General features: G+C 32.6%; 2 protein-coding genes across 2 annotated transcripts in view; one reads left to right on the top strand and one right to left on the bottom strand.

Annotated features, from left to right (window-relative positions):
* Window positions 1–1,082: 1,082 nt before the first annotated feature.
* LOC122535875 (Golgi phosphoprotein 3 homolog sauron) lies at window positions 1,083–4,659 on the bottom strand. The gene is made up of 4 exons (XM_043667753.1): window positions 3,991–4,659; window positions 3,628–3,874; window positions 3,364–3,539; window positions 1,083–3,231 (listed from the first exon to the last, which is right to left on the bottom strand). The coding sequence occupies exons 1-4, from the start codon at window positions 4,237–4,239 to the stop codon at window positions 2,983–2,985; spliced, it is 921 nt and encodes a 306-aa protein (XP_043523688.1). The 5' UTR covers window positions 4,240–4,659; the 3' UTR covers window positions 1,083–2,982.
* Window positions 4,660–7,718: 3,059 nt separating this feature from the next.
* The window catches only part of LOC122535871, a 64,144-nt gene continuing 58,454 nt past the window's right edge, over window positions 7,719–13,408 (top strand). Inside the window, exon 1 of the mRNA XM_043667749.1 lies at window positions 7,719–7,990. The gene's annotated coding sequence lies outside the window, so the exon portion shown is untranslated. The remainder of the gene's footprint in view (window positions 7,991–13,408) is intronic.

Genomic DNA, 13,408 nt, shown 5'->3' with positions numbered 1-13,408 from the left:
ACTCCAAAATTTGTCTTTCAATAAGTATATAACAAAATGAGTAATGTGTATCAATTCTAAAAATATATAATTTTTACAATCATATAATATGTATTTAGAAATGCATTTCCTAAATTGAAAAGGGATATTATTCATAACATAAGTGTATTTATGAAGAAGAAAAATAATTGATCAAAGATATTGAAATAATTTTCACAGAATCAATATATCATAATATTATATTATAGCAGCTAATATAAAATCAGTAATTAAAATAAATATATGATATATTATGAATCATATATAATTTGATGATTAAAATCATGAATCAATTGTAATATGTGTGTTCTTAGAATTAAAGAATTATTTTAATTTTATATATTCCCTCCGTGCTAAATTAGTTGTCACATTTGTTTTATTATATACCAAATATGATAACTAATTTAAGACGGAGGGAGTATAATATATGAAATATACTACGAAGTATACTTTAAAAATTTGAAACATTTCACAAAAAAATCTATGTTTTACAAGAAAGTACAAATAAATCAAATTCAAAACATAAACATAGAATTATAAAGTATCAGATCTAAAATCTAGATCTAAAAGTTTAGTGAATGATATGTACATTTGTATGTAGCACCACACCCTAAAGAAATTTTTGAACACTCTACCAAGTGGCAATAGAACTCTTAGTAATTATAAATTATTAAAATTATTAAAGTAATTATAAAAATATTTGAATTTGTATTTACACATCAATATATAATATTCATAAATGAAATTTTGAGTTTATAGATATTGTTATAAATGTTATAAATGTTTAATATTTATAAAATGAGCTTGTCCAGCAAGCTCTTTCTTAATTATCTTTTTAAGCGAATTTTTTAATAATATGCAAGTATAAAATTATGATATTTATTGACTATTTGTTGTATTACAAGAAATTTAACAATAGCTCATACTTCTTAAATCTCTTTCAGTAAATATTTTTTATTTGGGATGCAGTATAATAGTATTCCAATATTGCAATAACATAACAAAGGAATCTATATTTGTAACTTTATGATACTAAGGCAGCGATATTAAGAGATTTTAGAATATCTATTTTTTGTAGCTCTTGTTTATTATTTTTGAAATTTATGTGTCCATATATATATATATATGGTAAAAATAAATTTACTATTCTATAATACATGTTATTTAAACACAAAGTAATTTTATGTTACATAAACTTATTTAGGAAACTCCTCGAGTTCTCAACATTATGAACAATCAAAATATTTTTAATGATTGAATATAAAAATTCAATTGAATACATACAGGATGTTCCAAGAAATATCAATCAAACAAGATTACATAACATGCTCTTTTAAATTAAAGACATCTATGCTATTAGATCAATTATTTCTAAAACTCTAACTCTATAAGTACAAAATTTTCAACTACCATTAAAGCAATAAAAAGTACAAATATATATTTAAAACAGTTTTACTCTCTTCTGATGTAAATACTAAAATTGATTCTTATGTGTATTTAAAAAATATGAAGCTAAAATATAATGTTATGTATAATTTTAAATAAAAAGTAATAATACAAAACTTACATATTCAAATCAATATGATCAGCTAACAATATACCTTCTATTACGAAGATTAATATATTTCCACAAACATAATTTGTGAACTAAATACTCAGAAATGCCATTACATTACACCAGAAACTACATACTAAACATATTACAATTGTTCGGTATTCACAATGAATAAAAATTTGAGACCGACTATTAAGCAGCTGCGTAAATTTACGAATTTAGAGACATATCTATAATACACGAAAAAATAGATTAAAAGATTAAATAAATGAGTTGTTCTTTATATTTTGATTATTCAGAACATCTCTTACAAAATATATAAGTGCCGAAAAAGGAAATTACTTTACGCGACTATACAAGTATTTCAAAGAAAGATTAAATATTTCTTGATCATCCCATACACGCTTGAAAATTTGTAAAATATAGTACATGTTACTTACATTTCTCCACTTTAATGAAAGAGCGATTGTTATCCTTGAAAATTTCCGTGTCCATTTTTTATCTTGGTTTGTCTTTCTTGTACTCATAAAGTGATTTACTAATTATAACAGACTTCCCACTTTATATTTTCTCTACTTACATATCACATAATATAATGTTAATGGTAGCAATGGTATATACGATAAATTAACAAAATTATTAATTAAAAACGTATTAAGTTCGACGTATTCGATTCATTTGTTACTCTCAAACTGTTCCCGCGTTATATTTAAGTGGGATAGAAATGACGTTCATAAAGTAATATTTTTGACATCCGAGTACTTTACTGCCACCTAGTGAAACTATATGTGTACACTAGTTTAAAAACAAAAACGGATTTGGGAAGTACAAACCTACTATAATCCAGTTTTGTATAAAGAAGACGTAAAGAAACGGTAAAAATTCGTCGTCAATGTCACAACTGTGCAAAGAATTACTTTCGTCGCCTTAACATTTAGATCGCTAGCAGAAATGTGACACGATTTGACAATTGAATACCGGCCACATAATTATTGTGTCTATAAACATATTCACAGTCCATGTGCAGACACAATAGACACAGAGAAGATATGGGACAAAACTCAGCACAGTACGATCTTTTGTTCCTGAGCTGACATGGCACTACCCCACACGCAAAGTACTCATTCATACCTTAAATTTTGTTATTCTTTTTCTCATAATATTTAAATATGAACATTCATAATTCAGCTATCAAATGTATTAAATAACAATAATGGAAATGACTAATACTCTAGTCTGCTTTACACAGTCGGATTCAAGGTATTTGGTCTGAATTGTATGATGATTAACAATATTTGCAACTATTCCATTTCAGATTGCAACAAAAATTTCTGTAAAATTGATAGTCCCAAGTATTTATACTAGTACCCAGTATTTGCTTTATACACTTGTAATTTTTTAAAGGACTGTTACTTAGTGAATGCAGCAAATACTGCCCATAGAACTGGATTAGCATTAGGTTTAGCAGCTTCTGCTTCAAAGTCAAGGTCCAATAATGTTCGTACTCGTCGCATAGCTACTTCATAATCGTCATCTGAGAGCGGCGCAAACGCATTTTCTAATACATCAGCTGCATGAGCTAAAATAACTAAAGCTAATGTTCGCCTATCCATACGACCAGCATCATTGACCCAACGGCTTAATACAGCTTCTTGAATCTGAGAGATATAAAAAATACAATTTCTACATATAAGTTTTCAATCTAAAGAATCTTTTCAACAAGATTCAAATAGTATCTTATATAACTTTCAAAAACTAAAAATGGTAATTAAAAAAATATAGCAATTTACCTTTTTTACAAGACGGCTTTTGGCAAGATTATCAGTAAGAGGATGAGTTGTCATATCAAAGAGTAAGAAATTCTGTTTCTCGGTTGTCAAAACTCCTTTTTCAACAAGATTTTTGGCTAATCTTTCTCTAACATTTTTTAACTGATATCTTAATTTCAGTGGGTTCCATGTTTCTCCTAAATGAGGCAAGATATTTTAAATATCCCAAGAACTGTGCCGTAAGAAATTGATTACCAAATAAATATGTTTTCATATTCAACTAACCACTAAGATATTCAATCCAACTAGGAACAGTTTCAGGTGGATCAGTTTCTTTTAAATGTTTCAGAGCTTCATCTAACAAAACATCTCCTGTAGGAGCGTCATTTTTCAATAGAAGTTTTCTCACCAGTAATCCCTTTTTACGCATACCGGCTTTCTCTAATTCTACTCGCCCACGAAACCCAAGTTCTGCTAAAATACAGCCACGTAAACCTGAGCTTATGCAATCATTCCAAAATGACGTGTAACCCTGTAACAAGGTATAATTTTAAAACTCAGGTACTGATTTTTAAAACAATACATTTTACTTTATGTGAGATAGTAAAAAAACTATATACAGGGTTAAGGACAATAATGTCAACAAACCTCTTTGTCTTTCAAACCAAGTAACAAAACTTCTTCCATGAGTGTCAATCTCGTTTCCTTATCAGAATCATCGTCGATCTTGGGATTTGAATTAAGATCTTTTTGCATGGTACAGTCTGTATCCGTGCCATGACCAGATAATTTATCATTATGGCCAATATCGTTGGAACCATCCTGGCCTAGACTGCTACTACTACTGCTGTTAACAACACGTCGTCGTTGTACCAATCCGTCAGTGCGATTCATCATTCGATGAAGCTGTGCTTCTTTTACGATTACGTCCGCGTGTCAAATACGCCACCGTGTCGCTTTTACTTCTGATGATTAGGTGTGTAGTCAACCGTAGTTAAAACAAGCTGGCGGCATGTATTGAACAATACACACTATATTGTTGACGTTTTAACAAATATGACATATCTTTCCAAGATGGCTAATCTTACGAACGTCGTTATTTTGTTCCAACAGTATTATCTGTTTTTTATATTACCCTCGTATTATACACAATTAAGAACAAGTCGGTATACGTTGTGCGTAACACTATAGTTCTGAACCTAGTTCGTTGTTTCGGCGATACATTTACCTCGGCGCTAATGTTTTCAGAAAGAAACCTATCGAAGTTCAATCGAGGCCCTCACATTTATAGAGCCTAGGACGCGAATCGCGCACCACGTACTACAATTATATAGAATGTTCACTCAATCTGGCGAGAGATATTCTCGCTCGGTCGGTAATTCTACTTGCGATCGTCGCGCCAAATTTTCCGTAAAACTTCTAGCAAAACCTGTTCAAAAACCTATAACTATGTGTACGTACATATCTTACCATGAACCTTGCTCGTTTCGCGCGCAAGAATTCGTTTGTTTTAGCTGCTTCTTTAAATGAATTTTAACAATTAAAATTAATTGCTTTTTCTCAAATTTTATCATTGTATTCAATGTATTATTGAATTCGCATAATTTGAAACAAATTCTAGTCATCTTCAGTGAGTTTATTTTCAGAGTATTTATCAATCGTATACATACAATATCAATATTAATTAGTAAATGGTATTTGTACACGTATGAGTGATTAATAATTAAATATATGTTTCTTTTCTCAGGAAAATGTTAAATTAAAAGATCTCTGTTAATTGGACTTCATTCGATTCAAAAATAAAATAAATTGTAAGTACTATTATCTATTTTTCTTGTTTGCGTCATTCCTTTTATGAAAAGAAGACAATAATACTAAAATAGGTTAACTTAATCATAGGTCAATTACCGTAACATTCACAAAGGATTATTTAACCCTACAGATGTTAGAAATGCGACTACATGCTGCAGAGCGTTCAAAAGTCGTTCCACTTCTGATAATAACTTCACCAACAATAAGTTCCCTGGTAAGCGAACTTTTTCTATACACTATAAAGAGCACAACGAAACGAATTTTAAACATTCGTCAAATAACGGAATAACGTAACCCGGATAAGACGCGTATCTTTTATGTTACATTCAATGTGGCAACCGTAGTTCTATTTTATCAGATCGCAATATTTGCGTCCATAACTCTTAATTGTCCTCGCAAAGAATTCACAGTGATGTAAAATACTAATACCTGAATGAGGACCTTTTCCACATTATAAATTATAATCCAACAACAACATAAAGTACCATTCGTGGCAGATCTAACAGAGAATAACTGAACTAACGTAGTATATCACCATTTTATCAGATGCGTGTTTTTTTTTTTTTTAACCGCGGTACATGGGGAAAACGATGTCACAGTCATCCGATGCAGTTGATAACTGCTGTTGTCTGATAACAACGTGGATATAGTATGAACGTTAAAAGACCAAAGGGTGTATCATATATTTTAGCATGCATTATCGCTGCCTCTTTTCGATGAATGCAAAACCACTTATACACAGCCAGAACAATAAAAGAAAAATGCTTGTCGCAATCTGGTCCCGTGAACTTACGTACCAGTAACACGGCACACTATAACGATCAATTTTTATTGCTGCTGAACAATGGAGCGAAACGAAAATTACAGCCCGCAAGGGAGGTCTCCTTTGTCGTTTCACAACGAAACATTAACTTTTACAGTTAAACTCTCGAAAGTACTAGTAAAATGACACGCACTCTCTTGCGTACGTCGTATATCTGCATTACTCGATAATGCATGAACTTTATACAAACATTACAAATGTTTACAACTTATCCTGAGATAAATTCAGAAATAAGAATATATTGTGATTGATAAATGAATTAAAAAGATATTCAAACTGATATGGCTGTAAATTACAGTATAGGATATAAATAAATTATAAGAAATTCATGATTATTTTCATTGCTTACTATTTGTGACATTACTTCGCATCTGCTTTGTATCATTTACATTCAACCCGTAACTTTAACATACCTGCATGTTGGGCTACCTATCGCGTTGGTGAATCGTTTTGTATTCAAGCGAGGTGAGAGTTATCACTGTTTTATGGGTTAGTGACACTACGGAGTCGATCATAGTGTACTTACAACGATATTGAGCTTAATGACCATTTCCCGGCACTCAATGTCAACTGTTCAATGTCGTTGGCCACATTTGCACGAAGCGGGTACGAACAAGTATCAATATAACATTAATATATTTGTTAAAATATATACATATACTTACTTTATATCAAAGATACCTATATATTCACGTTTTGGAGAACTAAAATCTATATTTATACGGTGTTATTAATTTATTTTTAATATGAGAAATAATAATGTGTTCATTTTAAAATAATTTTAAGAAAAGAAGAAAAGTCATTACTTACTTCGTGATTCCGAATTTTAGTAATTATAATTCGTAGGTTGCTTTTTATTAATTTAATAATTATAACTTTTGATAGCTTTTATTAATGATTTTTCACAAGAATTCAACTGCGCACTTGTTGAAGTAAGTTAAACATTTAAATGTTACCAATCTTTTCTTACACGTCTTCCTCCATGCAACTTGGATAAGAATAATTCTTCTTTTCTGTTCAATGCCAACTTCATGCTTTCATACGGCGTCGCTGCATAACTTTAATTCGTATTATAACAAATAGAAGAAAAAATAACGAATATGAAGATAGTCTTGAACTTTTTAGAAAATATATATTATAGCTAATTGGAGCCAAATTTTCATGTCTATGATAAGAAAGCATTCAGTAAATTTTTTTTTACATCTGAAAAAATCTTATAATCTAAAAACTGAATAATTCAAACGAATATTAAGAAAGTATAAGAGTTAAGAGAATATGATTCAAGCAGGAAGTTTTTTAAATTGGATAAAATTCATTAAGCGGGATTAATTAACAAAATACATTTAACGGATATTAATCATTTGATAAAATAATGTAATGGACTGAATGAAAGCTTATTTAAATGTTGACTTAAATTTAGAATGAATGAAATTCGCTGATATTAATGTATTTGATATTTATAATGTATTTATGAAGAAAAACCATCATATAAAATCTTAAACGTACAAATACATGATTAATGATAGAAGTCACAAAAGCGTTTCAAAACTCAATATTATATATATTAAACAAACTGTTTTGTAACATATATATATAAATTGATTTAACCGGTTATTGTTAAAAGATTATAAGTGACAACAAATTGTCACTATATAATTTCAATTTGTACAAAGAGAAAGGGAGATACTCGACGATGGGGAGAGAGAAAAAGAGAAAGAGAAGGTAGGAATCGAGGCTGTCGGTGAAGGCGCAACGAGAGGCACGTTCAGTTGCCCGGACCCGCTCGGTCGGTCTAAACAGACGTTACTCGATCATATTCACCGCGATCCGACAGTGGCTCCGTCAGATCTTCAATCGTATATCGTAAAATTTCTCCCTTAATTGTGCATTCTTCGAGGGAACGCAAGCACATACCATCGAGAGGATACATTCTTACAAGTTACGAACAAAACTGACGATGATTCAGCGGGACCACTGTTGAACGCAGCGATTTCTTACGAGGACAGGTATCAGGTACGTTGAAAGAATTATCTTATCACAGAGTAAATTTTAATAAAACAATGAGCTCCAATAGAACAACGTAGAGAAGTGATCTTTCTTTCGTTTATTACATATTTTAATTAGAATTTGATAGATTTGTGAAAGTATTGCTCATTCTTCTTCCATAGAGATTGCGTTTCATGATTTTATTGATGATAACAAGATAACAAATGTTTTACTTAGGACAGTTGTTCAAATATTTTACGTATCGTCTACTCAAGCTTTGCACGACTCGATACAAGTTAAATAAGATTTCTTTTGTCTATGATAAAATGTATCGGAAACTAATTTTATTCTTTAATCACTTGAATATCCATGCCGTATTGTTTATGTATTTAAAACGAGCAATTGCCGGTAATTACATCGTTTAGAGTGTGTTTTAATTATCGGTATATGGAAGTATTCATTGCTTTATCGACACATACCAATTAGATTAGCACTCGAATTACATTGTTGTTTCGTGTTAAAATTTCAACTATTGGAATTTTGTTCGCGCGCTTCTTCTGTTCTGTTATGTGAATCACTGCAGAGTTCCCGGTTGCTGATGTGTTGGAGCCGGGTCTCACAAAAGGGAAACCATGGGAAGAATCGCATAATCATATTATCCATAATTAACGAGAACGCTTTACGACGCTTCGAAGACGCCACTTTAACGATGTGAACTGCATATTACTATAGATACTGTATTTCGGAGATACTAAGTTAATGGCCAGGGTGTTTTTACAGCTGATTTTCAGGAAGTTTTTTCAACACATTTCCCATTCTTACTTGCTTCTTCCTCGTCGTCTTTTATTCAGAAATAAATTTCCAGATTTCTGTAAGGTGCATGATAAACAATTATTCACTATGACAAACAATCATTTGTGCCTTGCATTTCTTTTACACTGAATGACTCGCTAGAATTGCATAAATAACTGTTGTCGATGAATGGTAAAGTTACGGTAAATTGTGTAACGATGTTAGCGTATATTAAAATTTGTCCTAGATTTTTTTTAAACGTGAATGAATAAATTTTACTTTGTTTCTACAATCATAATAACTTTTAGTAATTGGAATGAAACGTTTCATTAACTTTTTTATCGCTATTGCGAATGTCAATGAGTTCCTAAGATAAAAAAAAAAAAAAATACCAAAGATAGAGAAATACCAAATTTGTCATGCTTTTTAAGGTCTCAATAAGATTTTTCCTTGAGAATCTATACTGATCTCATCGTTGTGACTAATCCTACATCTCAACAAATACAAATCCTATGCATGTGTTGATATCATAAGAGGATAAATTTAGAACTCTTTGTCTGGCGCCATTGAGTATCAATTAGAATAATTTAATTGCTTGAGCATTACATTGTTCCTAAATGCATTTCCATATTTCTCAATATGCTCCAATAAAAATTGTAATTTTCATGCTCTAATAAAAATCGTTATTTTCTTTTAAAAGTAATTGCTGAATTAAATTGTGGAAAATCAAATAAATTCTTAATTATGAAGCACAATGAATTATTTATGAAATATCTGGAGCAAGAAATGAAAATGTCATGTGAATACATTTACTAATCACGTTTTACTTGTTCTGCGTAAAATGTACTAACAATGAGTCACTTTGACCGGGTTATCGATAGCTAAGCTTCTTATCGTTAACGTTACATATTTCAGAAACATTATCGGTGAGCATTAATTTACTGTAATTTTGATTACTATAAAATGAAAAACGCCTAACAGTAAATAATTTCGCGTGAAAAAGGAATACATGCTACATCGATGGTACAGTTTACTCGTAACTTACGCGTAATTCATCAATCGTATATTAACATTCGTTAGATTATCAGAAATCTCTCAAGATTACAGCAAACGAACGGCGTAATTATTAAGAATTTAATCAGCTAACCAGTCAAGGATTGATGAACATGGTTCGTATAATCTGTCTTAATCAACGAACCACGAAGCTTCATAAATTGATTCGTCTATGTGAAATTATTCGGAGAATCTTACGGGATACTGTCAAAGCGATCCTTTCTTTTCCTCACGATTCGGTCGTCAGCTGATTTCTTCTACAAGGGACTCTCGTAAATCCAAATTCTTTGTAATTTTACATTCCTACTACGACTCAGGTATATATTTTGTAATTCCCCGTGATTCCCCGCAAAGTCTCTAATGAAAATCGATATTTCTATTCGTTAATAAAATTTCATCGAATCGTTTTTTTTACTTGACACGTATCTGAGTTTTCTTTTGAACATAACTTTACTTTCCAAAACTCCATAAACCCATGTTTAATATTCCGTCTCATTATGCGTTAATATTTCATTAAATTCCAAGAAAATAATTCTCAAAGTCACAAATACAATAGTATAATGTAAAATAAATATAGGATTTCGATTGCGCAATTTGTTTCATAAATGAAAGCCATAGTCTTGAAACGAATAAATTGATCTTATATCTTTTACAACTTTCCCATATTCTTGAAATGCGTGTACGCAAAGTGAAATTCACCAATTATAATTCAGATACTTACGTTGCGATGATTTAGAAAGTTGACGATGTGATAACTGCTAGCGAAGTATAGTGCCTTTCAATATTTCTTGTAAATATCTGAATACTGCTTTTCGATCTCGAAACCAGTGGTGTGAAGTTGATAAAGAAAACGAAAGTTGATCGATCACTTTGATTAACCTGAGATTTGTAATATAGATTAACACGGTGAGAGAAAATCGATTTGATAAGATAGTTATTCATTTTTCTTCTTTTTGCAACTGCGTCTTTTTGTATGCCTATCTGTATGGATCATCTTCATATCAGTTTCCTCTATCACGTTGCTCTTTCCCTAAAGTATATACGTACACCAGATATTTTTGCATCCGAAGTGTAAAGATAACAGGTTAATTGAAACGTGCCTATAAACTACATAGGAAATGAGCTTGGTGATGTTAAAGCAGGGTTTCGTACGTGTTGTTATTATTCTCTCATTTGGTCATGATCGGTGATAACTGTTATTCACAGCGGTATTCGTTCATTTTCCACAGCGCATTTCCGTTCCTTGATTGCGATAGTCGTTTATAGAGAATTATACTAATCGAATACCGGAGACAGATTTTCGAATTACTCCAGTAAATTGGTCTAAGAAATACTTATCCGGAAATTGATTTTACGATATTATCGTAAATTTTATGCGTGAACAAATTTTATTTATATGGTTTTCTACGTAATCTCCCCTAATCATAGTAATAGATACAAATCTTTAAGTATTCTAAATGTTTGGCAAAATCGTCTTTAAACATTGTGTTACAGTCTTTTGAATTTCAGAAATTTACTAAAATTGACTTCCTTTCACGAGACAATTTGAGTTCGGAAAAACAGATAAAAGTCTGTAGCTGCTAAATTCGATACTTTTTGGCCAAAAATTGGCTCACTATTGTTAAAGCATGTTCTGAATAGTAGAATCAGACAACATAACTTACTACGATGCGAATGTAATTTCTAACTAAAAAAAAAAAAAAAATTGATAGGTATTTCCAAAGAAAATTATTTCACGATAAAATGCATAACATCAATCTCGTGACTATGGAGAATAATATATGAAGAAACGAGCTAGCAACGCTAAAAAAAAATAAAATGAAAATTTATTGCATTTATCCGTTCGATTCGTTCGTAGGATAACAAATCGGATTTTTACAAAATAATCGGTCCACGTAAATTTCACCCTTGGACGAGCATTGTCGAGATGACCTCGCGCGGAAAAATTACAAGCGCTGAAAACGATCCGCGATTACTGGAGCGCGCATTCGGGCATTCGTTGCACCGCAGCCGGTGTGGCTCATCGCGAAACGAAAGCTTTCGAGTGAAAGTCGCGTGTTCCTTCTCTCGTAAATCGTTCATAACACAATGTAATTCGACGTTGCGATCTTGAACGAACGAACGAACGAACGAACGAACGGTCGGCGTGTCGCAGCGTGTTTCAGTCTCCGGAAAGAATATGAAACGAGTAACTTGTCTTCAGCTTTGTCCACGGTTGCTTATACGCGTTTAACAGAGGCCAGCAACGAAATAGACAGAGAAGGAGGATATCTTTTAAGTGGCTCATGAAGTGAAAGTCCGAATACAACGATCGTACGGGGGCCTGCCAATAGTTGTTTCATACGCTATATAATTAATGTCGTTCCACGAATATTGTCCGATATGGGTTTTTTTTTTTTTTCGTTTCACCGATTTTTCCGTCCGTTTCGTACGTACGCGGCGGTTGTAGCTGAGATCTGATCATAAAGGAACGTGATCAATCATCATAAATCTTGATTTGGTCGGCCACGTTAAAAATACATCGTTCGCCACGCAAATAATTCTCGTTGCTCAATGTTCCAGCAAATGAATAGACAGTCGTTCGGTGGAATTTGTCATGCAGAATCGATTCAACGTGCGTCGACCGCTTTCAGGAAACGATACTGTATTCTTTTGACAGTATCGTCTCGAAACTCGCTATTTCGCAACGAAAGTTGCACGATAACGGAATTAAAAACGAACGATCGTTCGGACAAACTTCTTTTTGTACATTTTTGTGAGAAATATAATTGATTAAAATTTTGGTATTACTCGTGGAATTTATTATTTCATTTGAAATTTTTGGCATGCTTTAAACCTTTGAATAGCGTATATAGAATATAGCGAGGTCGATTAAGTTTCGTTCAGTCCCTTCAATTTTACTAAAATCTCGTACAATGTTGAAAACTGATTCAATGGCCAAGTGCTGCTATTTGTAACTTGGATCTTTCCCAGCGTACGCATCGACGTATTTCCGTCTTCGATCAGAGTTCCAAGCACGCCGTTGCGACGTAAAGGCATCGTGAAAACGAGAAACATCCAGGGAAATTTAAAAAAAGGAACGCGCGATACGCATAAATCTGGATCGTGCTCGCCCCTATTTTTTCCACCGTGTCTCAGAATCAGTAGGATTGCTTGCGGGTATGGCTTGGCGTTCCACGGTTTCGCGTATTACCGTTTAAGTTTAAGTTATCATGTTCGCAGGGACGCGGACCAGTTTCGTATCTTGGACTTTAATCGGGCAGCGTCACGGTAGAACGAGCCCATACGCGCGTATCACGCGTGTCATGGCGCCTCCCCGTCTCTCGCCTGAACGTACCCTTTCCATTCTTATGCTCTGATAGTAATCCGGCCGACAGATATCAGAACAGCCTCGAGCCGACAGCCGAGAAGGCCGTATCGTTGGATTATTATTATGCATGAATTTCGTGAACCGGTCGTCCCGTGTTTGCTGACACCCTGGAGGTTATATAACCGGCCGAGAAAGTCCGAGAGCAGCGCGTGCTTCGCGTGTGTCAACCCCGAAATCGAATATACGGGATGATAGTGGTCCAATTATCTCCGCTGACTTGTCAAAAAAAA

The sequence above is a fragment of the Frieseomelitta varia genome, unplaced genomic scaffold (assembly GCF_011392965.1).
Source record: "Frieseomelitta varia isolate USP_RPSP 00005682 unplaced genomic scaffold, Fvar_1.2 scaffold_782, whole genome shotgun sequence".
Taxonomy (NCBI): Eukaryota; Metazoa; Arthropoda; class Insecta; order Hymenoptera; family Apidae; genus Frieseomelitta; species Frieseomelitta varia.
Note: the sequence above shows the minus strand (reverse complement) of the source record. Positions and strands in the feature narration are given on the sequence as shown.